This window comes from Hibiscus syriacus, unplaced genomic scaffold (genome assembly GCF_006381635.1).
Source record: "Hibiscus syriacus cultivar Baekdansim isolate YM2019G1 unplaced genomic scaffold, ASM638163v2 tig00111372_pilon, whole genome shotgun sequence".
Lineage (NCBI taxonomy): Eukaryota > Viridiplantae > Streptophyta > Magnoliopsida > Malvales > Malvaceae > Hibiscus > Hibiscus syriacus.
Genome location: NW_024063072.1, coordinates 1,104,276 through 1,129,630, shown reverse-complemented (window position 1 = coordinate 1,129,630; position 25,355 = coordinate 1,104,276). Strand labels below are relative to the sequence as shown.

General features: G+C 34.8%; 5 protein-coding genes across 7 annotated transcripts; 3 read left to right on the top strand and 2 right to left on the bottom strand.

Annotated features, from left to right (window-relative positions):
• The first annotated feature begins 2,980 nt into the window (after positions 1–2,980).
• LOC120159689 (actin-7-like) lies at positions 2,981–5,629 on the top strand. Of its 2 annotated transcripts, none has more exons than XM_039170255.1 (5): positions 2,981–3,071; positions 3,744–3,812; positions 3,916–4,309; positions 4,470–5,083; positions 5,173–5,629. In XM_039170255.1, exons 2-5 carry the CDS (start codon positions 3,753–3,755, stop codon positions 5,236–5,238), a joined length of 1,134 nt encoding a protein of 377 aa, XP_039026186.1. In that variant the 5' UTR covers positions 2,981–3,071; positions 3,744–3,752; the 3' UTR covers positions 5,239–5,629. The 2 variants fall into 2 exon arrangements, with proteins under 2 accessions (XP_039026186.1, XP_039026187.1); XM_039170256.1 differs by having other exon boundaries at positions 2,983–3,071; positions 3,747–3,812.
• Positions 5,630–6,429: 800 nt separating this feature from the next.
• On the top strand, positions 6,430–7,174 carry LOC120159690. The gene has a single exon (XM_039170257.1). It carries the CDS (start codon positions 6,510–6,512, stop codon positions 7,068–7,070), a length of 561 nt encoding a protein of 186 aa, XP_039026188.1. The 5' UTR covers positions 6,430–6,509; the 3' UTR covers positions 7,071–7,174.
• Positions 7,175–12,203: 5,029 nt separating this feature from the next.
• Positions 12,204–12,623, bottom strand: LOC120159769 (egg cell-secreted protein 1.4-like). The gene has a single exon (XM_039170327.1). The coding sequence runs from the start codon at positions 12,621–12,623 to the stop codon at positions 12,204–12,206; it is 420 nt and encodes a 139-aa protein (XP_039026258.1).
• Positions 12,624–14,112: 1,489 nt separating this feature from the next.
• LOC120159768 (egg cell-secreted protein 1.4-like) lies at positions 14,113–14,596 on the bottom strand. The gene has a single exon (XM_039170326.1). It carries the CDS (start codon positions 14,539–14,541, stop codon positions 14,113–14,115), a length of 429 nt encoding a protein of 142 aa, XP_039026257.1. The 5' UTR covers positions 14,542–14,596.
• A 3,789-nt stretch (positions 14,597–18,385) lies between these two features.
• LOC120159729 (cellulose synthase A catalytic subunit 2 [UDP-forming]-like) lies at positions 18,386–24,686 on the top strand. Of its 2 annotated transcripts, XM_039170289.1 has the most exons (15): positions 18,386–18,793; positions 19,725–19,920; positions 20,004–20,111; positions 20,151–20,230; positions 20,351–20,453; positions 20,538–20,724; positions 20,866–21,132; positions 21,276–21,621; positions 21,720–21,857; positions 22,234–22,359; positions 22,457–22,669; positions 22,753–23,029; positions 23,139–23,335; positions 23,433–23,783; positions 23,921–24,686. In XM_039170289.1, the coding sequence occupies exons 1-15, from the start codon at positions 18,713–18,715 to the stop codon at positions 24,503–24,505; spliced, it is 3,255 nt and encodes a 1,084-aa protein (XP_039026220.1). In that variant the 5' UTR covers positions 18,386–18,712; the 3' UTR covers positions 24,506–24,686. The 2 variants fall into 2 exon arrangements, with proteins under 2 accessions (XP_039026220.1, XP_039026219.1); XM_039170288.1 differs by having other exon boundaries at positions 20,004–20,230.
• Positions 24,687–25,355: the final 669 nt, after the last annotated feature.

Genomic DNA, 25,355 nt, shown 5'->3' with positions numbered 1-25,355 from the left:
TCTCTTTTGATACCTAAACAATATTTTTTTCAAAACCATACCTAACGTTTAGTTCAAATTTTATTCTCGTATTCCGCTGTTAAAAACTTAACAGTGATGTTGATGTGTCGCCATAAGGTAATGTCATGTTATCATTGAAAAAAATATAACGTCAACAGTTCTTTTAATTTTTTAACGGTGGGGCACCAAATTGAAATATAAACTAAACGTTATGTGTGGTTTTGAAAAAAATATAACGTTTAGGTAGCAAAACGAAACAAAAGTAATAATTTAAATACTAAATGTGTAGTTTATCTTTTATTCATTTAGTGTTAGTGAATATGTTCATTTATATGTTTGCAATAATTTATTTAAAATGATGAAATCACACCAATAGTCCTTAAGCTTCTTACCCTTCAAAGTTTGAACTCTAAATGTTTATCATGTATTCAATTTAGTCTCAACTTTCACAAATATTTAAAATGTAAAACAAATAAATAGAAAACGAGAACCGGATATACGAGTTTATAACAAGTGGATAAACAAGCCAATAAACCAATCAATATACGAATTTGTTCGTGAACATAAACGAACCGAACACACTTTTATTAGTGTTTGCTTGTTTATTAAATGAAAATAAAAAATTTGTTCATACACGTTTATTAAACTTAATAAACGAACATTATACAATTGATTCACAAACAATTTGTCGAAAGCTATGCTCATTTACATCCCTACCCAAATTACATGAACTTTATGAATACAATTTTAAGTTTCATTGATTTGATTAGAAAGAATTTAAATACATAATATTTTATGTGATGATAAAAAATGTATAGAAGAGATTACGCCAACAAAAGTGAGAATGCAGAAACATAAAAGTCTAGAAGAAGATACAATGAAGGGTCAGAACTGGGAAGATGCAGAACTTCATATAAATTAATTAAGGTTTAATACAGTTTTACATTAAAGTAGAAAACAAGATTTGAAACGTAATCTAACTGCGTTGAAGATAATTAAGAATTTCGAAAGCTTATGAGATTGTATTCGAAAGAATATTGTGGAGTTGAGTTTAAAGGTTTTTCTATATCATTTAAATCAGTAGAGTCATTTATTTTTCTTTGAATGGACAATAAATTACTTAAGCAGTTTTTTTTGTCGGTGACACTAATTTTGATGTTAGTTGTCGACCTCTAGTTCTCTCTTTTTTGTTGTTTATTTTTTAATTTTTTTTAATAAGAATGATTTTTTATTTGTAGCACGTTTTTCTTCTCTCTTTTTTTTTGATCGTTTGACTAGTCTTTCTATTTTATGTTTTCTTAAGGTTGGATTTGATGACATCACAATTGATCAAGATGACGTTTATTTGTAATCTTGCTGATCTTCCCTCTTCTGGACCCTCAGATTAAATTTAGATATATAGTTTTGCGTTCGTGGATAGTTTCTCTTTACGTTCAGCTCTGATTTACGATTTTCGGTAGTCTTTCAATAGTTTAATCTTGCCGATGCAATCAGATTTGATCGTATCTATTATTTGTTTGAGATTTTGGTTATATTTTTTAACCTTGAAGTAAAATATATCGTTCATTGTGTCAATGTTACATAGAAATGTCTAAATTATACATTTAGACTCTTATTATAATTTTTATCTTTAAATAAGATTAGCATATTCCATTAAAAATGATTTATTATATTATTGACGTGGAAATTTAAATTAATCACAAATATAAAGTGTAAATAACCTCTTAATTTTATTTTATTATTATTTTATTTTAATTAATGTATTATCGAGATATAAATTTAATTAAAAAGTTAAAATTATTTGAGAAACTATATATTAAAAATAATAAACTATCCGACATCTGTAAATTCACTATATATAGAATATATTATCACATTTTGATAACCCGTGTTTCTAGAAAATTCTTTTAAGAATATTTTATTGAAAAAAAAAAGGAAGACTGCATGCTGCCATATAGGATGGCAAACGGGCAGGTCAAGTGTAGATACCCCTCTCTCATCCACATATCCACGTAATATTTTTTAATCTACCACCCGCTCACCATTCATGATGGATACAAAATTTTAAATCCACACCCGTCCACGCGGGTACATTTTCAAATCTATCCTCACACCTACTACCCACTAGCGACATACTCATCTAGACCCACCTGACAGCAAACTAATGTGATGTTGGAGTTGGTTCTCAGACAGTTCGTGATGGGGTAGCAACGCATGCTTCAATTTGTCAGAGGAGTGGCTCTACGAATGTTATGGAGACAGATTGTAGGGAGAATGTAGTCGCAGAGCTGGATTGTTGAGTTGCTTTAGATGTTAATGCTCATAGTGCGCCTAATATGGGTTTTGAGAGGCTAAAGAATATGTGAACTTCTGCTTTTTGATGTTAATGCATATAGTACGGCTAATTTGTGTTTGAATGAGCAGCATGGACTAAAAAATATGAAAAGTGATGTGGTTAGTGGGATTATGAGTTTAATCAAAGAGGCGAATATTTTCCTAATTAAAGACTAAATATCTTAATATTTGGTTAAATTATATGTTATATATTAAATAATATTAAAATTTATAAATTAGTCTCTAAAATTACACCTAAATTCATAATGGTCTAAAATTTAATAGATATTTAGCTAGACGGGCGGATGTGGGGCGGGTAATGTCTCAAACCCATTACTCGCCCACCACCCACGATGCGTACCACTTTATAAATCCACACCCGCCCACTACCCGCTAAAATTATACCTATCCCCGCTCTAATTAAAACAAATACGATACAAAATCTACGAAATTGTACCCGTTTATCATCCTACTGCCGTGCAAAGCCAGGTGACCCAATTTTCTTCACTTGGTGGTGCAAATGATTTCCTAGTTCCCCTCCTTTAAATTTCAAATTTCCTTTTCAATTTCCCTCGAATTTCATTTGCATTTCAAAACCTCCCCAACTCTCTCTCTGTACAAATACCCCTTTGTTTCCTTTCACTTATCCTATCGTCAACGCTTTCGCCAGCCACAAACAGTGACGAAAGTAGATCAAGGCGCCGCCATTTACTCCTCCTTCGCTCTTCCTTATTCTGGTAAATATGTTAGTGTTGCTTTGATTTCACTTCAAATGTTCCCGATTTGTGGATTTCTTTTTGATGTTTCGTCGGTCATGGAACTGAGATCTAGGGTTCTAGAAGTTACTGGAGTGTTGTTTAGAGTTGAGATATAGTCCGATCTGCTTTGCTCTCTTTCTCGATCTTTACTTTGCTCGATCTGTTTAGATACATTTTGCGATTTATGTATAGATCTTGTGAGAAAATGATTTTTTTAGCTTTATTTAAACTTTATCTTTTTCCAACTTGTTCTGATATGCTTTCATTGTGAATACGTTAAGCTTTTCGAAGATTTATTTTTGTGATTAAGGAGATGCTCTTATCTTGATCTTTATTTCTTTGTATGATTAATTCAACTTGTTTTCCATCGATTTCTTGTGTAGCTTAATTAGATGCTGAAAACTATGTTGAGAACTGACTAAATTTGGTTTCCCCAGTGCGGTACAAAATTTTGTATTTCTAGCTAGCTACGATATTATGTATTTGAAGAAATGAATATTGACTGAAGTGTTTCCTTCTTTCACTAAGAGGAGCTAGAACTTAATTCCTCTTAGGACTTTAATTTGGTTTGCTTATATTAGTTGAGAGGGATATGGAGTTCAGACTGACATGCTATTTTGCTGTACTCTCTGTTTAGATTCTTTTTTGTAGTAGTAAAATATGGCGGATGCTGAGGACATTCAACCCCTTGTCTGCGACAATGGAACTGGAATGGTGAAGGTTAGTTGATTTTGACCTGATTTATATTCTCCATCGTTATTTATTTGTTTATGAAAAATGTATTACTTTATTGTGGTTGATCCGACATTGTTTAACCATACAGGCTGGTTTTGCTGGTGATGATGCCCCTAGGGCAGTTTTTCCCAGTATTGTTGGTCGACCCCGACACACTGGTGTCATGGTTGGGATGGGACAGAAGGATGCCTATGTAGGAGATGAAGCACAATCCAAAAGAGGTATCCTTACTTTGAAATACCCAATTGAGCATGGTATTGTCAGCAACTGGGATGATATGGAGAAGATCTGGCATCATACATTCTACAATGAGCTCCGTGTTGCTCCTGAGGAGCACCCTGTGCTTCTCACTGAGGCACCTCTCAACCCTAAGGCCAACAGAGAAAAGATGACTCAAATTATGTTTGAGACCTTTAATGTACCTGCCATGTATGTCGCCATCCAGGCTGTTCTCTCTTTGTATGCCAGTGGTCGTACAACAGGTTGGTTAGAATATAGACCTCTTTGGACTTTTCTTTTCATATTTTTGTTACCTGTTAGGAAGATGGTAAATTAAGATTGCTCTGGGTATTGTTGGTCTGGTTTTTTATATATCATTCCTGATCAAGCTAATAACACTGAAGTATCTCCCTATTGGAACAGGTATTGTGTTGGATTCTGGTGATGGTGTCTCTCACACTGTACCAATCTATGAAGGTTATGCCCTTCCACATGCCATCCTCCGTCTAGACCTTGCTGGTCGTGATCTCACTGATTCTTTGATGAAGATTCTTACCGAGAGAGGTTACATGTTCACCACCACTGCTGAACGGGAAATTGTCCGTGACATGAAGGAGAAGCTAGCTTATGTTGCCCTGGACTATGAGCAGGAACTGGAGACTGCCAAGAGCAGCTCTTCTGTTGAGAAGAACTATGAATTGCCTGATGGACAAGTCATTACTATTGGAGCTGAGAGATTCCGTTGTCCAGAAGTCCTCTTCCAACCATCACTCATTGGGATGGAAGCTGCTGGAATCCATGAAACTACCTACAACTCTATCATGAAGTGTGATGTTGATATCAGGAAGGATCTGTACGGTAACATCGTGCTCAGTGGTGGTTCAACCATGTTTCCCGGTATCGCAGACCGTATGAGCAGGGAGATCACTGCACTTGCACCAAGCAGCATGAAGATTAAGGTGGTTGCACCGCCTGAGAGAAAGTACAGTGTCTGGATCGGAGGATCTATCTTGGCATCTCTCAGCACCTTCCAGCAGGTAGGAGTATATTTGATGTATTTTACTTTCTTTTTTTGTTTTACGTTAATTGCCCAAGACTGAGTTTCTTGGTTTACCTGTTGCATCAGATGTGGATTTCCAAGGGTGAGTACGATGAATCTGGTCCATCCATTGTCCACAGGAAGTGCTTTTAAGTGCTTCGATGGTAAGTTACATTTTCAATTTAGTTGCCGTCTTTTGTGTCAAGTGAGAAAGTCTGGTTGATGTGGGGAAGAGTGAACGATGGTGTACCTTGAGTTTCTATATTATACAAATCCCTATTCATAAGTTACGACCTGTGATGAAGATCACCGTCTAGATATGGTGACGGACAGACAATTAATGAGGTTAGTGACTATGATGCTTGTTTCCTTATATTTTGTTTAATTTTACTGTTCATGGTCCCCCCCTTTGAGAACATCAATGGGGTAAGGTTGTTTGGGTTAGATTAAGAGATTGTTGGGGAAGAACATTAATGTTAATAGCTATTGCATTGTACGAGCAAAATTTAAATTAGTGTCAGTTTGCGGTCATAAAACGATCATGGAAATTATATTGGATACCGGGTTTTTTAAATATTTCCATTAAAATGTTTTAGGATTTGATTTGAATTTGACGCGGCACCCTCGGAATGATCTGATGACTTCCAGATCCAATGTGTTTAGGATTTAGGTGTCAACTATCAAACAGGGTCTTATATTGGCGTGCATTGACAATGCTCATTATACGATTTCCACATTATCGGTACGAGTAAACTACAAACTCTTTAAGTGCAATAAAGATAAAATTGTGGTTGATTTGTTTTAATATGGCCGGTTTCTTTTTAAAAAAATTGAATTTGGATTTAGTAAAATTTAAGTGAAAAATATCCTATTCGATTCTGTAATAGTGATATATTTTTTTATGTATTTAAGAATATTTTTTCTATAGTTCTCTTCTCTTTATACTTTTATGTAATAAAATATATATATATATTTATTTTTTGAGGTAGATTATTGGACAAAAATCGAGTAAGATGAGTCGAGTGGAACTATGCCCCCAAAGTTAATCTTTTAAAAATACATTTTAAATAGTTATCATCACTAGACTTATCAAATTATTATTTTAAGTCACGGTGTACTATGCCATTCTTGAAAGAAAAAATTAATTCACGGTCACAGCTTGAATACAATGAATAAAAAAGTAAACTGGGGTTCAAGTGTAAGAACTTTGGAATTGATGAACTCACATGTCTGATAACATTAATAAACAGAGAATCCTAAGTAAGTTTACAGTTTTACACAAATGAAACCTGTGCAATCATTCATTCAGACTTAAGATCCAAACCCTCTCTCCACCTTCGCATAACCCCTGTGATCCCTCCCAGCGCCAGTCATTTCTCAAACCTCACTGCCTTAGCCCTTCCCACCCTCTCCTCTGGCCATCAATGGCGGACTACGAGCCACCACACCACCCAACAATCCCCAAAGAAACTGCTCTCCAGGCCTTAAACACCATAATCCAACTCCACTTCGAGAAGACCCTTGAAAAAAAACGAGCGATCGACCTCCAAAAGAAAGAGCTCCACAAGCTTTTCCAGCTCTTCTTCCTCTTCTTAGCCCTCGTCTTCATGGCTCAAGCTCAGTCCACTCGTCTCCAATGCCGCCATTGCTGGGCACCCATCACTCTGCTTTCACTCTCCCATCTTATCTTCTATGTTTCGGTGGCTCAGACGCTGAGGTGTATCAATGGGTTCAAGTACCAGAGACGGTGCCACAAGCTGACGCTTGGGTTGGCTACTGATAAGCTGAGGGAAATGAAGATTAGGATCAACAATGGAGAGTTCGTTGATGGGTTCGGGGAAGAAGGTGAGTTCGAGATTCATTACCAGGAACCACCCGAAACTTACTTTGCAAAGTTCAAGAGAAACTGGGCATTGCATTTTGGTTTCCTCATCTTGATCTATGCTTTCATGGTTTCTTCTTCGGTCGTGTTGCTTTGTTTCTAGGTGAATCATTTTTTATTTTTCTAGTGTTGTTTAATAGGAAGAATTGATTAATTTATGTGTATATCTTGTGCTTCTCGAGGCTCGTTATTAATTTAAAAAAAGGAGGAAAACTTGAAGAATGGTGTTTCCAATTCCATTGTTGACTGATTTATGCTTTTGATAAAAAGCTTCATTTTTTAATGATGAAGGTAATTGGGTTTGTAGCACCAAGCTTTCCTTTTGTTTTGGGTTGTTGAACGTTAGAAAAAGGGATTAATGGAGGAGAGAGAGGTGAAAGGGGAAGTTTTATTTGTTTTATTATTAATATAAAATTTATTAATTAATTCAAATAAAATAGTAATATAATTTCTTTTTACAACTTTTGATGATCGTTTAGTTTGTACACAAGGAGACAATCGAGAAAAATTGGATGAGAGGTATTAATTAACTAATTATGTTGCTAGCACCTATGGAATTTATTTTCTACCATTTGTTTTCAAAAAAAATTATTAGGTACATATTTATAAAATATACGAGAGGAGAAACTTTTAAAATTTTTGAAAATGATTATCTTATAAAATTTTGAGAGTAAAATAATGTTTTAAAATAAAATATAAAGAAAAATCTAAAATATATAGTGTTAATTTGAAGGTGTTTGATGTAGATAAAATGTAACATCCTCATACCGATACGGGTGACCTTATCCGATTTGAACTGACCATCCAACTCAGTTGGTAGAGCACAAGGTTCTTAACCTTGAGGTCGTGGGATCGAGTCCCATGGAGGGCATTTCATAATTTGGAGGTCTCCTACGGAAGTTGCTCTCAACCTAGTATTGGGGGCAGCCTACTATCTTACCTCCCCTTACCTCATTACATATGGGAACAAGAGACATCCATTTACATTAGGGTCACTAGAGCGACCCACAATAAAAACAACAGAGAAATTTAAAAGTTTTTATTAAAACATATAAAAAAGCAAGTGTAGAAATCTTTCAAATCGTAAAACAAAATTCGTTCATACCACCTATCATAAAAGTTTCAGACTGAAAATAAAAACCAAATGTGCCCTACATGCCGTCTAATTACACTTATATCATACTCTATAAGCAAAGTCGGAGGAACTCTCATAACTAAAGTCGATAGTTGCACTGAATCGATCTTTTAACCTGAAATGGTCAATAACAAAGTGAGCTTTGGGAAACTCGGTAAAACAGAACTGCTAGATGATGCTGAAGGACATACATATAATTAACAATCATAAAAAATTTCTTATTGATTCAAGCATCTACATGTTTCCGTGATGATTTAAGGTTCCACTGATAATTATTCAAGTAAAAGACATGAAACTTACAGTTTAGAGGAAAAGTTCAGAGGACCAAGTTCAATAGATCGGAATAGGATGTCTAGTGTGTTCCCACGAAACCAGAATAAATAAAATCATAGATTAAAAATAGTAATATTTTATTTCAGTAAAATAAATTTTTAAAATCACTGTAATACACTTCACCTGAACACTCCATATGCAGTCCCCCAAAACTATATTCATAAGGGCTTACCTTAAGCACACAACAAAGGAGTCACCCTAAGAGAATACCTTGGGGCCTATGGGCCTACCCAAGGGTCACCTTAGGTCCATAAGAAATTATCAGCTTGATCAGAGCTGAACCTCCGTACTCTAGACTCCTACCCATACAATATCCAGTAGAAATCAGATTGAGCAGTAAACTATAATATCAAAATCATGATTCAATAAAACATTGTAAAAATGACAATGTAGTTATTTAAATTATATAAATGCCCTCCACCCGGACACCATAGGCCCAATTGACCTAGGAGCCAACCTAAGGGAATGCCTTGGGGCTTGAGAGCCTACCCAAGGTCACCTTAAGTCTGTAAGGAATTACCAACTTGATCAAAGTTGAACCTTCATACTCCATAATCCTACCCATACAATATCCCAATAATCGGTTCATATCGTAAACAATAAATTTCATGATCTATAAATCAGGAATAATTATATTTTCCAGTGAAAGTAGGTAACCAAATGACATTATATCATGTAGCCATAGTTCACAGCAGTAAATTAATAAATCAGTAATTCAAAATTTTGAACAGTTAAAAGAATCAATAAATCAGTAACTTAGATAAATTACATTCCAATACCGATAAAACAATCATATATTATATAGGGAACACACTAGAAAATCCAGTTATTTTTCGGAGGCACGTATTTATTATCAGGAAGGGGAACACAAGCTTCTGCAAGTTGATTGGATTTCAGAAATGGGATCCCTACTAAAAAGGGGTTTAATTGCTAACGGATCTAAACAGACATTCAAAGATTGTTGCTTCAGGACCATTTAAGATTTCAGGTCTATCAGAAAGGTGTTTAGGAACCTTTACATCAGAATAAAATAAGATCTCATATATAACTGAACGATTCCATCATTTATGCCATTAGAGTATTTCAAACACTTTGATTTCTAATGGATTTTTAGCAACTTAATATAATAAGGGTGAAATGATGATTTACGGTATTCAAGATTCATGTCGAGTTATCAGGATATCGGTCAACTCGAACTGAACAAATCCCAACACTGCGATACCTGTTTACCACTCAAATCGATGCACTTCAAGAAGATTCACACTTTAAATACTGACGATGCTAGTCGAACTGATCATCTTCAGAACCATCGTTGAACGGATCTTGAGGAACATTACGTATTTCGATGGTATTTGTTTTATTTATGTATTGCAACAATCTTTAAAATGACCGACGTATTTGATTCGTACTCCACAACCTTTAGGGGTGTTATATTACTTAGGTTTTCTCTGTGTTTCCAAAACTATCAAATAACATTCACTTATTTCTACGTCATAAGGGTAGTCATGTCATTTTTATACTTGAGATTGCTTCAATCATCTTCGAGTTCAAGGTATTCCAATCATTTTCTTTAATTCAATTATATATATATATATATAATTTCAAATAATTTAATCATTGGGTGATTATTCCAAAATCAGAAATTCTAAATCTTTTATCACCTCGGGAATTTAAAATCGATAAACAGGATGTTTATGAACAAACCAAGTATTTATTAAGCGAATAAGTAGTCTATAAGATCAATGATGACTTTTTAGGGGTAGTTTAGTTATTACTTATCTTGAGGAATAGGAAACAATTTTCAGGTCTTCCAACCGATTTACAAGTCTTCCAAACAAGTCAGGAGTTTAGTCGATGGATCTGTAGTTATATCATGTCAATAATGAATTATCAGGTTAATTCCACTATTCGGGTCAATTCCGTTCTCTTTTTACTTTATAAGGGTATTTTCGTAATTTTCTTTTCAAACATTTTCGACATCAAAACATTTAACGATAATATTCAGAGTTTAAAGATTCTAAAATTAATTCATTTGTCTATTAATCACTAACCTTAAATTTATTTCTTATCAATCTATCAATACTTTTGTGCAATTCAATCGAGTCTTAACCAATTTATCACTTAAATCGTATTCAGTTCGAGTCCATCCATAACCAAACATGCATAATAGACCCATCATATACATCCATGCATTTATCCAATATCAACATGTTCCATAAAGCATCCAAAGAGGTAGTAAAGTATTACCTCAATTTTCGAGCCATATCGGTTAACCAATTAAACTCCATTTAATCACCCTTTAACTTTAATTTCATGCCCTATAATGTCTGAGATACATGGCAAAATCAATTACATTAGAAACAGAACTTAAATGTGAAAATTCATATTGAATCGGGAGATAAAATACCAAAAAACAGCTTAATGAGTTCAAATTTGGAAAAACAGACTTCAGATTTGGACTCAGAACGTCGTAAAATATAAAATATACTTTTTGAAAATTTTAATTTTTTTTGTAAAAGTCAATTGTTAAAGTCAAAGTCAACTGACATATCAATGGTCAGGTCAAAGTCAATGGTTCATGTCAAGATCAACGGGTCAGACCGATTTAGGTTGATTTGGTTCGTTCTGAGTTAACTAGGTCGGGTCAAACAGACACGGTTCATACCAGGTTGGGCCGGTTTGATCTAATTGGATCATTTCTAGAATGAGCTACGGCTGGAGAAGGAGCCCTACGCGGTAGTGCGTGGTGATGGCGACGGGATCGGGGGTGACAGTCGACTACTCCGGGAGCACCAAGACATCACTACAAAGCCATTTCAACACTCAAAACCACCTAAAACCACCGGAGTCAATAGAACAATGTCGAAACTTACCCAAACCAATGATCGGCGACGAGGCGACGAAGCGATGATGGGTTACGGTCTCAGTCAAGTTTTAAGCGCATGGAGACGACGAGTCCAACCACGTTAGTGGTTAGGCAAACGAACAACGTTGGGTGCCGAATTTTGTAATTAATCGAGGCGACGAGAGGGGGTTTCGACGGTAATTCAAACGTCGATTCGCATTGATTGACGCCGAATCACGCTACGATGGCTTTTGGGCTTTGGTTGTTGATCGACGAAGAATTAGCTGAGGGTGACGGCACACTCCAAAGATGGCTAGACGGCGTTGATTTGACGAAGTGGGTTGTGGCGGCTATTGTTTGGGTAGGGAATTTAGGAATTTTCGGGTGTTACTTGATCCAAAATCAATAAATATGAGTTTTAATAATTCAAAACTCAATAGGAACCTAGCCTAGGTGGTAGGGATGAGGGTTGCATTACTGTAGCTAGTGGGTTCAAGACCCTATAGTTGCATCCTCACCAAAAATATTATTATCATTATTATTATTATTATTATTATTATTGTTATTATTAGGTAACAAGAGATGGATAATTTTAGGTTTGGGTCCCTCAACTATCGTCAAGCTTGCAAAATAGTCATCATACTTCGAAATCAAGCATTTTAGTTATCAACTTTTCCCTTGTTACAACTTTAATTCAATACTTTAAATTAATAAAATTTAGTCCCTAAATTGGGGTGCAACATAAAATGTGTGAAATTTTATGACTTTAATTTAAACTTAATTCATTAGAGACCAAAACCCTTGCATGATTTAGCAAAACTATAACTCTGGATGGATTTATTCAAACAGACTTTATTACACATCAAAGCCCGTGGCACCAAAGAAAATACGTATAAACTCGAAGGTTCCCAGTGTCGATTTCTTTAAACTGCAGGCAGTGGACTAACAGGTGACCCAGCAAGAGTTGGTGCATCAGCAGAGGCAACAGGGTCAGGAGCAGGAGATGCATCACAGTATCCTCTAAGAATGTTGCTTTCCTCAGATGTAAAACCAAGGGAAGCGAGCATGGTAGGCCAACAACTACGGGTGACAATCTCGATCGAACGACAACACTCAGAGTCAATATCAGTTTGGCCCTTAACAAGGAAGAGAATAATCTCATCGGTGCACGATTTCAGCTCATTTAGTGCATTCCAGCACTCGGCAAAGCCTCGATTATCATCGAGCCTTGCAGCTAGTGTATGGCCTGGTTTGCCGGAGCTAGAGAGTTGCCTTGCGGATGCCACACTAGCCAAAAGGCAGCAAACAAGGACCAAAAGAAGAAACAAATCTCTGAATGCCATTATATGTATTTTTCAAGTAAATAATTGAACTACAAAACGTTGAATCAAGAGAGTGAGATTGTGGGAAGATATTTATAGGAGAAATCAAGGGAGAAGAAAGGACAAAAACTGAATATGCAATTATTGTCCGAAATCAGATGATTAATTAAGGGAAAGATGATGGCTTTTTGTATAAATGAGTAACTGCAACTACTCAAGTAACTTGCATGAAGACCAATAGTTTTAACTTTTTTTAACCAATTTGGTACCTATATTTGTGAAATATTACACATTTGGTTCTTACTTGATCACTTTTACAGATACGATGACTGTATTTTCATTTTAAACAATTGATACATATATTTATCTAACATTACATATTTGGTAAAAAAACATATATAGATTGAGTAAAAACCGGATTTAATATATATTTTAAACTCTTTTTCGTTCTTCTAAAAATCAATAAGATTTTTTTTCTTCCAATTTTCATATATACATTATAATATTATACTAAAAAACATATACATTGTAATATTCAATTTTATATTAAAAGAAACAAAATTAAGTCAAATACATCTATTTATTAATAATTAATTATTTAATATTTAATTAACATTCAAATTATTTTCATTCTTATATTTTTCGGTGCTTCGAATGATGTTATTGTGTATGCTTGCATCGTTTCAGGTGTCATCTTGTTCATCATTTTCATTTGAACAAAATATTATATTTTGCTTTTAAATTGACGAAAATATTAAAGTACTGCTGCAAAATCGAAATGCCAGCACTTATTGAAAAATAATAAAATTGAAAGAATTCAAGTTTGATTGTGTCGTGGATAAAACCACCTCCTTATAAATAAAATTATAATGATTGATTTAATCCTTGAAAATTGACGATATCTCTTAAAATTAACACGATACTTCAGAATTTATACATCCAGAAATTAAAGTGAAAACTGATCATGAGACTAGATCGAATTAAAGTGTTAGAACTCGAGTATTGATTTTGAGCAGGGATGGATCTAGAGGGAGGTAAGTTGGGGGCCTTAAAAATTTTAAATTTCTATATATTTTAGATATTTTATTTTATATTTTCTATTACAAATATGTTTTGGTCCCTAAAATTTTATAAATTCTTTTTTATTTAAAATTTTACATGAAAACCTGCGTCCATCATTGATTTTGAAGAGGTACGAGAATAATATTTTTGAAGGTCCGATGCAATAACAATTAATAAATTAGTAGGCTCAATTATTACCAACCTTAAATATGGGTTGGATTAAAATTGTAATCGTGTCTTCATCGATGCATTATTTATCATGTCATGTTGAGCAGGGTGGTGAACATAATCATAATATAGTGAATAAAAACATTAGAGACCAAAACTAGCATGATTGAGAAATACTGTAACCTTAATTCCATTTATTCAAACAAACTTTATTACACATAAAACACCGTAACACTTAAGAAAGTCCGTATAATCTGGAATGTTCCGAATGCCGATTTCTTTAAATCGCAGGCACGGGACTAACCGGGCTGCCAGCGAGAGGTGGTGCAGTAGCAGTAGCAGTAGCAGCAGGACCAGGAGCAGGAGATGCATCACAGTAGCCTCTAAGAATGTTGCCTTGCTCAGATGTGAAACCAAGGGACGTGAGCATGGCAGGCCAACAATGACGAGTGATAACCTCAATCGCACCACAACACTCGGTGTCAATATCAGTTTGGCCATTAACAAAGAAGAGAATAATCTCATCGGTGCACGATTTCAGTTCATTCAGTGCATTCCAGCACTCGGCAAAGCCTCGATTATGATCAAGCCTTGCCGCTAGTGTATGACCTGGCTTGCCGGAGCTAGAGAGTTGCCTTGCGGATGCTTCACTAGCCAAAAGGCAACAGCAGACAAGGACCAAAACATGAAACAAATCTCTGGTTGCCATTATATTTCTATCGTTCAAGTAAACAGTTGAATAACACAAGGGATGAACGAAGAGAGTAAGATCGTGGGAGGTTATTTATATGAGAAATCGAGGGAGAGGAGAGGACTAAAACTAATGATGAGATTAATGTGAATAATAAGAGATATGATTGTCTTATCACATGATTCATTAAAGGGAAGATGATGGATCTTTATAAATCAGTAACTGCAGCTATTAAAGTTACTTGCATGAAAACCAAGTCAGGTGGATGAATCTGATTGGACAAAAGATCCAATTGTTTAGATTCTCATTAATTTTGCTTACTTAGTAACGATTAAAATTCAACTCCCTGCTAAGCTTCAAAATCGATTATTTATGTTGAAGTTGGGATTCAAATTGGTTTTTTTTTCCCATTTAATTTAGAGTTAATTCAATAACGTGTTCTCAAAGTATAATTCTCATTTTAAATTGGTCCCTAATTTTTTAAATATTCCAATTCCATCCCTAAACTATGACTATGATTCCAAATTAGTCCTCAAACTTATGAACACTTTAATTTCATCCCCAAACTATGACCTTCATTTTAAATTAGTCCATGAACTTTTTGAACATTCCAATTTCATCCCAAGCTATATGTATATACTAATCACATCCCTTGTTAATAAAATTGTTAGGCCAATTTATATTATTATACATTTGGAAAAAAATAAAATTTAGGTTAAAATATGATTGAAACTAATTACATATTTTGATGAATTTGGGGTAAATTGGAATATTAAAAAGTTTGGGGATCAATTTAGAAAGATGGTCATAGTTTAGGAATGAAATTAGAATGTTCAAAAGTTTAAGGACTAATTTAGAATGAGAGTAATAGTTTGATGATGTAATTAGATTATTCAAAAGTTTAGGGACCAAATTAAAATGTAAGTCATGGGTGGGGGATATATGATGCAATTAACTCTTTAATTTATGATTAAGAAATTTTTTATTTGAGTTATTTTAGCCCAATAAAACTATGGGCTAAGTTTTTCTACTTTCTTAGCTCGATTTTAACGGAAATCGGGCAGCCCCATATTGTTTTAATTTTTTAAAGTGAATTTTTGCACTTTTATCAATTTTTATAGTTTTGTTATTCTTACAAATTATTCAAATTAGTATTTCTCAATAACCAGTTGGTCTTTTAGGATGAGACATTAGATTCCTTAAACAATATCAAATATTTGAATCTTGATGTTGTGAATGAAGAAAATTAGAATAAAAGATTCGCCTTCATAACGAGTCTTTACAGTGTTAATAAAAAGGTACTCCTTCAAAATGAGAAGTTAATATCTATTACCATAAATAATAATTAAATAAATTAAATAGATACGTTATAATCATTGTACCATATAATCACTGTCTTGAAGTAATTTCGTCCGAATTAGTATAATCCCGAAAGTGAATGTTACCCCAAAGTTAATACATTTTTCTAGATTTCGTACTCCCGAAATAATAAAATAGAACTTGCTTAGCATGTTTGAAGTATAGTTTGATATTTATGAGAAAAATATAGGGGTAAGTCAGGTATGACTATAATTCCATGTGATGCGAGTATTACTAGGGTTTGTGTTGTCACTTGTGAGAGTCAATTAGCAATCAAATTAGATTGATCTCATGTTATTATTGAATACTTCTAACATCGTTTGTCAGTTTGTTCTCCATCACAATGATGTTTCGTGACAACCTTGCATCTCGTCGAAGCATGACGATTACCGAATGATCACGCTTACATTTGAGTCTAAAGTATTTGACGCATTGATAATAGTACTACGCTCGCTCTTATACATTACACCTCCAGTAATTATTTGACTTTCATATTTCGTTTACGACATTTCTAATGTTATTTTAATAACATTACTTTTCATTGAAGCAGTACAAATTATTAAGATTACAAAAATTATTATATTTTATAATTTTTAAAATTAAGAATTATTTCTTTTAAACTTATAACATTATAGATCATAACAATAACAACATTATACAAAATTAAGATTGAATAGATATTTTATTTAATTTTAAATTTCAAGGTTTTTTTTAAAAAATAATTTTTATTTAGGAAAGAAAAAACAAAATTTTTAAGATTACTAAAAATAAAACAAACTGTATTGGTTTGCACCCAAACCCATAAAAAAGGTAAAATCCCCTCCCTCCCTCCATAAATAAAAAAGAGAGTTTTTTCACCGTACAGAGTTAATTTATAAAGAAGGTGCCGTTATGTCTTTACCGTACACTGTTAATTCAATGAGCTGTCCATCTGCTGTTTCGGATTATACTCGAATCTTCCCCTCTCCCTTCAAGAGAGAGAGAGAGAGATTCTGTGGTTTACAACTCACTTTCCCATCTGCGAAATCACTATCGCCAGTTGTACCACCTTTTTTTTCTACAAAAATATTATAGAAAGTAAGCAAATCTGTGTGGACCCCAGTTGAGTTGAATTAGGCCAAAAGAAAGCTTCATCTACGTGGCACCCCTTTTAATGACTATCAATCATTTATTTTTCATGTTTTGGGATAACCATCTACGTGTCATATGATTAAGGGAATCAAGAAAGATGATGTTCGTCACTGAATTGTAATTCAAGGGTTAAATAAGGTGCTTCACAAAATCTGCACCTCACTTGATCAAAATATTATTTACAAAATAATATCCACCGACAGTCTATTTGCAGGCTGGGTGAGGCAATGAGTATCAGACGACCAACCCTTTGTACTGTATATGTATACCTCCCCATCTAACATTTAATTTAATCTATTTTTATATATTTTATAAAAAAATATTATTATTCTTGAAGTTTTTAATTTTTAAGTTTAAGCACACTATTGTGAATGTGTTAAATTTTCATTGTTATCTTTAGAATATATAGTACCTCTTATAAATATCATAAATTAATAAAAAATATTTTGAATATAAAAATGATTTATATCTTCTAAATAATAATTTAAATTTTAATGTTAATAATAAATAAATTAAGTTACAAAGATTGTTAATAATGGTTTAAGGATCACTTTTATCTTTGTAATAGATATAATTATCATTTTTGTTTCTATATTGTTTTAATTAATTTAACCCTCAAAATTATTTAATTGAATCATTTTATATTCTCCCTCTAACTTAAGACTTTAAATTAATAACCTTAAACACTATCATTGATGATAAATTAAACTTATTATATAGACAGTTCTCATTTTAAGGGGTGTTATAAATATTAATAGAGACCCAAAAGAACAGTTAAAAGATGGTAAAGTCAGCCGAAAAACCTCAGCCAGCAGTCAGATTTTGAAACAGCTAAACACTTCCACAGTCAAAAACAACTAAACAGTAAAAAGGAAATTTCACAATCCACGTAATTACAATTTAAACCCTTTTTATCATCTGTAAATAATAATAAAAATACAAAACAAAGAATCAATAGTAAAAATACAGTACATTTCTATATAAAAAATTAAACTCAAAACCCAGAGCTGCCACTGAAAAAACACACACGCAAAGACACAAGAGAGCAGTTTATTTATTTATTAGTACACTGAATTGGTTTCGGCAACTTTTATTATTTCCAAAAAGATAACATTTTTACAAAATCGTTTTCTTTTGATTTTAGTGTGGGAATAAATGAACATGTTTTTGTTTAATTCCACCAACTCCAGCTGCGGTGGGGGCAACTCCCCATCGCCACCATCAATTTCTGGACCCCACAACCACCACCACCACCTTTCTTAATGCTAGCCTTTTTCTCTCTGTCTTTTTTATTTTATTTCTTTATTAGTTTTTATGTTTAATTTTTTTAAATCTCAAATTATGTTTTAATACTCTTTTTACCATCTTTATAATTCTCTCTCTTAAAGTGCCATTTTAGATTGAGACCAAACCAGGCATGTTACAGAACAGAGTTGGCTTGCTTCTCAATCCTAAAACGCGTACTCCTTCTCTCCTTTGTTCTTTCCCCTTTTCCATTTAATTATATATTTTAAATTAGTATTGTCCCATCAAAGGCTACACTTTTGCATTCCAACGGCGGTTGTATTTCATGTGAAGGGAGCTGATATTTGGGTTTTTTTTTTATTGATGAACTAAGTGGTGCCGAGATTTGAGATCATTTGGTGAAGAAAGAGGCCGAGTTTTGCTGAGTTGGGTTGTTCTGTTTCTGTAGTGAGTTATGGACACCGGAGGTCGACTCATTGCTGGTTCTCATAACAGAAATGAGTTTGTTTTGATCAATGCTGATGAAAATTCCAGGGTAAGGCACACGAAATCTATAAAAAAGAAGCTTTATTAGCTATTGAGGAATATCCGTTTGCTTATTTTTCTATTTCTCAAAATTTATAAAATAGTTTTTTTTCTATTTAATCTGACTGTGTTTTGGTAGGAATTGAGAAAAGGTTGAGATTTTCCGATCAATGTTTCACTACAAATGTAAGAATTAGGGCTTTGGGGGGCTAGATTTACACAGTTTCCCACCTTTTCATCACTATTTTGAGCCATAAATCTCAATATCCTAATTCTTACATTTGTAGTGAAACATAGATCGGAAAATCTCAACCTTTTCTCATTTCCTACCAAAACACGGTCAGATTTAATCCGACTTATGTTTTTGGGTTTTTTTTTAGAGGAAGATAAAAAAGATGTTTCAGTCGTTTGAGTGTTGCTTGGTTAATAGACTTTTCCTCAAAAACGGTCAATATGTGTTGATTTTGGTGAAGAAGGGTGTTTTTTAGCTGCATGGATTGTGATTAGTTGTCGTAGCTAAGATATCTTTTTTGCATTTGGGATTTGTAAAGCACTTTTGTTTAGATTCTGGGTATTTGGAACAGTATGGAAGGATGAATAAGATTCTGATTCTGGTGTAATTTTTTTATCACGCTAAATTGCGGAATTCTTCTGAAATTTCCAAGTCTTCTGGAAATTGACAAATGTATGTTGTGCAATCTTTGCATTTGTTGCAGATATTGATGTAAATCCATCAATGGTGTAGCTTTATAGCATTTTTAATTTGGTATTTTTAATTTTTAACTGATTAAATCGTCATGAAATCCATTGGCAACAGTTTTACAGTGCTGTGAAAATAGAATTTTCATGGGGATTTAAGTTTTCTCTCTCTGGATTTTAGGGTTGTTACATTTTATGGCTGGGGCACTGATGGTACACTTTATGGTTGTGGTTCTTTTCAGATAAAGTCCGTGAAAGAATTGAGTGGGCAAACATGTCAGATCTGTGGGGATGAAATTGAGATTACAGTCGATGGAGAGCCCTTTGTTGCATGCAATGAATGTGCGTTCCCTGTCTGCAGACCCTGCTATGAGTATGAGAGAAGAGAGGGAAATCAAGCTTGCCCTCAGTGCAAAACCCGATACAAACGAATCAAAGGTGAAGATCATTTACTGCAATTCATTGTTTACGTTAGCAGCCAAAATGTCTTACAACTGTCTAAACTAGTGATTGTACTGCAGGCAGTCCTAGGGTTGAAGGTGATGAGGAAGAAGATGACATAGATGATCTGGACAATGAGTTTGACTACGATACTTCAGATCCTCAGCTAGTTGGTGAGACAATGCTCAGTGGACGCCTTAACTCTGGCCGTGGTTCTTACCCTAATGCTTCGGGAATGCCAGCACACTCGGAATTGGATTCTTCTCCTCCTAGCTCACAAATTCCTCTATTGACCTATGGTGAGGAGGTGAGTAGTCCTCCTCTATTTTGTATGTATTTATAACGAGTTCGTAGTTTCACATGCACTGTGTTTTTACACTGTTTGACAAACAATACTTACATTCTAAAAATTATTTAATTGTTTTAGGGTTTGGAGATTTCTGCTGATCATCATGCTCTCATTGTACCCCCTTTTATGGGCCACGGAAATAGAGTTCATCAAATGCCTTATTCTGATCCTTCTGTACCTTGTAAAACTCGTTATCCTTGGTGTTTATTAACAATTTTTAACTGCTTCTCTATAGTCTCGAACCTTAGTGTTTCTTTTGTTGCAGTGCAACCCAGACCAATGGTTCCTAAGAAAGATATAGCAGTATACGGTTATGGAAGTGTCGCATGGAAGGATCGGATGGAGGAGTGGAAGAAAAAGCAGAATGACAAACTTCAGGTAGTTAAGCATGGAGGAGGGAATGATGGTGGAAAGTTTGATGGAGAGGAGTTGGATGATGCTGATTTGCCAATGTAAGGGATTGTTTTGTTATTAGTGTTTATGAAGTATACACATCGATGGATTTTTTAGGGTATTTTTTTTTTTTGAAATTCTGCCCAAGAAAGCTTTTTCTTGTATATGTACAGTAGTGGATTAATTTTTTCTCTTTCCAGGATGGATGAGGGCAGGCAACCACTTTCGAGGAAGCTACCCATTTCTTCAAGCAAGATAAACCCATACAGAATGATTATCATTCTCCGTCTTGTGATTCTTGGCCTATTTTTTCATTATAGACTTCTACATCCAGTCAGGAATGCTTATGGCTTATGGTTGACATCTGTAATATGTGAAATATGGTTTGCTGTTTCGTGGATTCTTGATCAATTCCCAAAATGGTTCCCTATAGAGCGTGAGACATACCTTGATCGATTATCTCTGAGGTATGTAGTGTTGCCTGTGGCTTACTATGGTTGATGTGCTATCATTTGACATTAATTCAGATTTCTATTTCAGTGTCAAATTCTTCTTAATGCTATTTCGAATGTGATGCCACTTTCCTTGCTAATTTTACCTGTATGTACAGGTATGAGAAAGAAGGGAAGCCATCAGAATTAGCTAGTGTAGACGTTTTTGTGAGTACAGTGGATCCAATGAAGGAACCTCCACTGATCACAGCGAACACTGTTCTGTCAATTCTTGCTGTTGATTATCCTGTCGATAAAGTTGCATGCTATGTATCCGATGATGGTGCTGCTATGCTCACATTCGAAGCACTTTCTGAGACATCCGAATTTGCTAGGAAATGGGTTCCCTTCTGTAAAAAATTCAATATTGAACCCCGTGCTCCGGAGTGGTATTTTTCTCTGAAGATGGACTATCTAAAAAACAAAGTTCATCCAGCTTTTGTCAGAGAAAGGCGAGCTATGAAGGTGAGAGTTATTTTCATTCAGCACGGGATCTGTTGGATTTCTTGCATTTGATAGCATGGAATGCTAAATTTATTTGAGTATATTATTTGATTGTGCAGAGAGAGTATGAAGAATTTAAGGTTAAGATAAATGGATTGGTTTCAACAGCCCAGAAAGTTCCCGAGGATGGCTGGACAATGCAGGATGGAACTCCATGGCCAGGAAACAATGTTCGTGACCATCCTGGCATGATTCAGGTGAGATTTTGCATTTCTGTTGCTGTGAGTTTTTTAATTAAATTTTGTAGTGATTCTGATGCACATGAATTGAATGATGAAGAGCTTCTACAGAAAAAAACACTTTAGGATTTTAACTGTCCTCAATGAAATCATTTTTTGTTACAGCACCATACAATTTATTTTCCTTGTTTCTGGTGGACATGCATGTGGCCATACGTTAGAGACTCGTTGAGTTGATTTTTGATTGGGAGAATGGATTTATTTTAGTTCTAATGAGACATTGTTTTTAGTTTCTATATCATGAGACAATTTGTAGGGGCTTCGAGCTGTATTCAATTTATCATTCGAATTGATCTTCTAAGTTGCAGCGTAACTAAAATTTATTTTTTGATAGGTTTTCCTTGGTCATAATGGTATTCGGGATGTGGAAGGAAATGAATTACCTCGCCTAGTCTACGTATCTCGTGAAAAGAGGCCAGGCTTTGAACACCATAAAAAGGCTGGGGCAATGAATGCGTTGGTGAGGCACAAGTTCTTTGTATTTCTGTTTCATAGCTTTTGTCATTTAATTTAACATATGGTTTCAAGCTCATCAACTTCCATTGTCTTTACTGAAGATACGAGTATCGGCAGTCCTCTCAAATGCTCCATATCTTCTGAACGTTGACTGTGATCACTATATTAACAATAGCAAAGCACTTAGAGAAGCCATGTGTTTCATGATGGACCCAACGTCAGGGAAGAAAGTTTGTTACGTGCAGTTTCCTCAAAGATTTGATGGAATTGATAGACACGATAGATACTCGAATAGGAATGTTGTGTTCTTCGATGTAAGTGTTTCATTTCTTCCCTGTAAACTATGTTTCTTTATTTTAGGTATCTTTCAGAACTTAATATTGTAGTTTGAAAATAGATCAACATGAAAGGATTAGATGGCATACAAGGACCAATTTATGTTGGGACAGGGTGTGTTTTTCGAAGGCAAGCACTTTACGGTTTTGATGCTCCAGTTACCAAGAAACCTCCTGGCAAGACCTGCAATTGTTTGCCGAAATGGTGCTGTTTCTTGTGCTGTTGTTCAAGAAAGAACAAGAAAACCAAGCAGCGGAAGGAGAAGCAAAAGAAGTTTAAGCCGAGGGAAGCTTCGAAGCAGATACACGCTCTTGAAAACATTGAAGGGGGAATTACAGGTAATGTTTTACTTGAGTGGGGACAACTGGAAGTTCCTTAATCTTATTTTGAGCCTGCAATGTACTTTCAGTACGACATTCTAAACTAGAACCTGTTTTCTACTATCAGAGTCGAATACTCAGAAGTCATCAGACACATCAGAAATGAAAATGGAAAAGAAATTCGGTCAGTCCCCTGTTTTCGTGGCTTCCACTCTTCTGGAGAATGGCGGTGTTCCTCAAAATGCAAACCCTGCATCATTACTGAGTGAAGCTATTCAAGTCATAAGCTGTGGTTATGAAGATAAAACCGAATGGGGGAAGGAAGTAAGTGAAACCTGAAATTAAATCCAAGTTCTTAATATAGGCAAGTTGTAATATCATTAACATTGGTAATCCTAAAAAATTTCAACTTGCAACACAGGTTGGCTGGATATATGGCTCGGTGACTGAGGATATCCTGACTGGATTCAAGATGCACTGTCATGGCTGGAGATCTGTGTATTGCATACCCAAACGCCCCGCTTTCAAGGGTTCCGCTCCTATTAACCTCTCAGATCGTTTACACCAAGTTCTACGATGGGCTCTCGGATCTGTTGAAATTTTCTTAAGCAGACATTGTCCCATTTGGTATGGATATGGGGGTGGGTTGAAATGGTTGGAACGATTTTCCTACATAAACTCAGTTGTATATCCGTGGACATCAATTCCCTTGATTGTTTACTGTACCCTTCCAGCTATCTGTCTCCTCACCGGACAGTTTATCGTTCCTGAGGTAAAAATCTCACTTTTTCTTGTTTTATACTCCACACTAAAATTTGGCATTTGGAGAGAAAAGTGAATTCATATTGATTTATTTTTAGTTTTTATATTAACCCCATGGTAACTGTTTGGAACCTGCCTCACTTGCAGATTAGCAACTACGCCAGTCTCGTATTTATGCTTCTCTTCATATCAATTGCCGTGACCGGTATCCTTGAGATGCAGTGGGGTGGTGTCGGAATTGATGACTGGTGGAGAAATGAGCAGTTCTGGGTAATCGGAGGTGTTTCATCACATCTTTTCGCCCTCTTTCAGGGTTTACTAAAGGTACTTGCGGGTGTCAACACAAGCTTCACTGTGACCTCTAAGGCAGCGGATGATGGTGAATTTTCGGAGCTTTATATCGTTAAGTGGACGACCTTGTTGATCCCTCCCACAACCTTATTGATCATAAACATAATCGGTGTCGTGGTTGGGATCTCGGATGCCATCAATAATGGGTATGATTCATGGGGTCCGTTATTTGGTAGACTATTTTTCGCCTTCTGGGTTATCATCCACCTCTACCCCTTCCTCAAAGGTTTGCTTGGGAAACAAGACAGGATGCCAACCATCATATTGGTGTGGTCTATTCTGCTGGCCTCAATCTTGACTCTTATGTGGGTTAGAATAAACCCATTCGTCTCGAAAGATGGCCCTGTATTAGAACTTTGCGGTCTGAACTGCGATGACTAGGAGACGACGGCAAACAACACGAATAAAGAAGCAGTAGCAACAGAAGCAGCTCGAGGTCTTGAGTTTTCGATCTCTTCCAGCAAGCTGAAATTTTGAGGCAAAGGGGGTGTAGATATAGGCTGTGACATCAATGCTATTTTGTTTTCTACAGAGTTCTTTTTCTATTAATTCTTTTATTATATATTCATGGGTTTTAGGTTTTATTTTTAAAATTGATTTTTATGGGGTCAATATGGGGGGATTTCCAACAATTTATTTCCAACCTAAAAATATTCTAATTTTCTGAGTTTGCCCAGTGCAAGCTCATAAATTAAAGTTGAATAATATTTATCCAGTCTTAAGCAGCTTTATACATCAAACTGTTCACAACATGCTTCACATTCGTTTGCTATATCTTTGTTTGGTTCCTTTTTCACATCAATTTTAGAGTCTTCTGAAGTTGAGGGATAAGAGTTTGCTTCATGCAAATCTCATAAATTCGGTAGATTTTTTTCTTATTTGCCTTGTTTTACAAACCTGTTTGGTGAATGCCAATGTTCCCTTTTGAAATCAGTATTTTGAGGTTATTCTATATTGTCACATCATATCTCAAAATTAGTACTTATTGGAGAGTTCTTTGAAGATGAAGCAAATACAATACGTGATCTGTGTATGATCATCCTGTTGAAGATAAGGTGTTTTGACACTACCAATGTTGGCATCTATGCTACTGTAAAAAGTAGTTACACATTGCTATTTGAGATTCTGGATAAAGAAAAAAGTGTGCTCTCTCAGATGAATCAGGCTCTAAAGAGTTGAGTTGAGAAAAGTTTAAAGCTGAACTCAACTTGAAAATTTGGGAGTTTAAAAT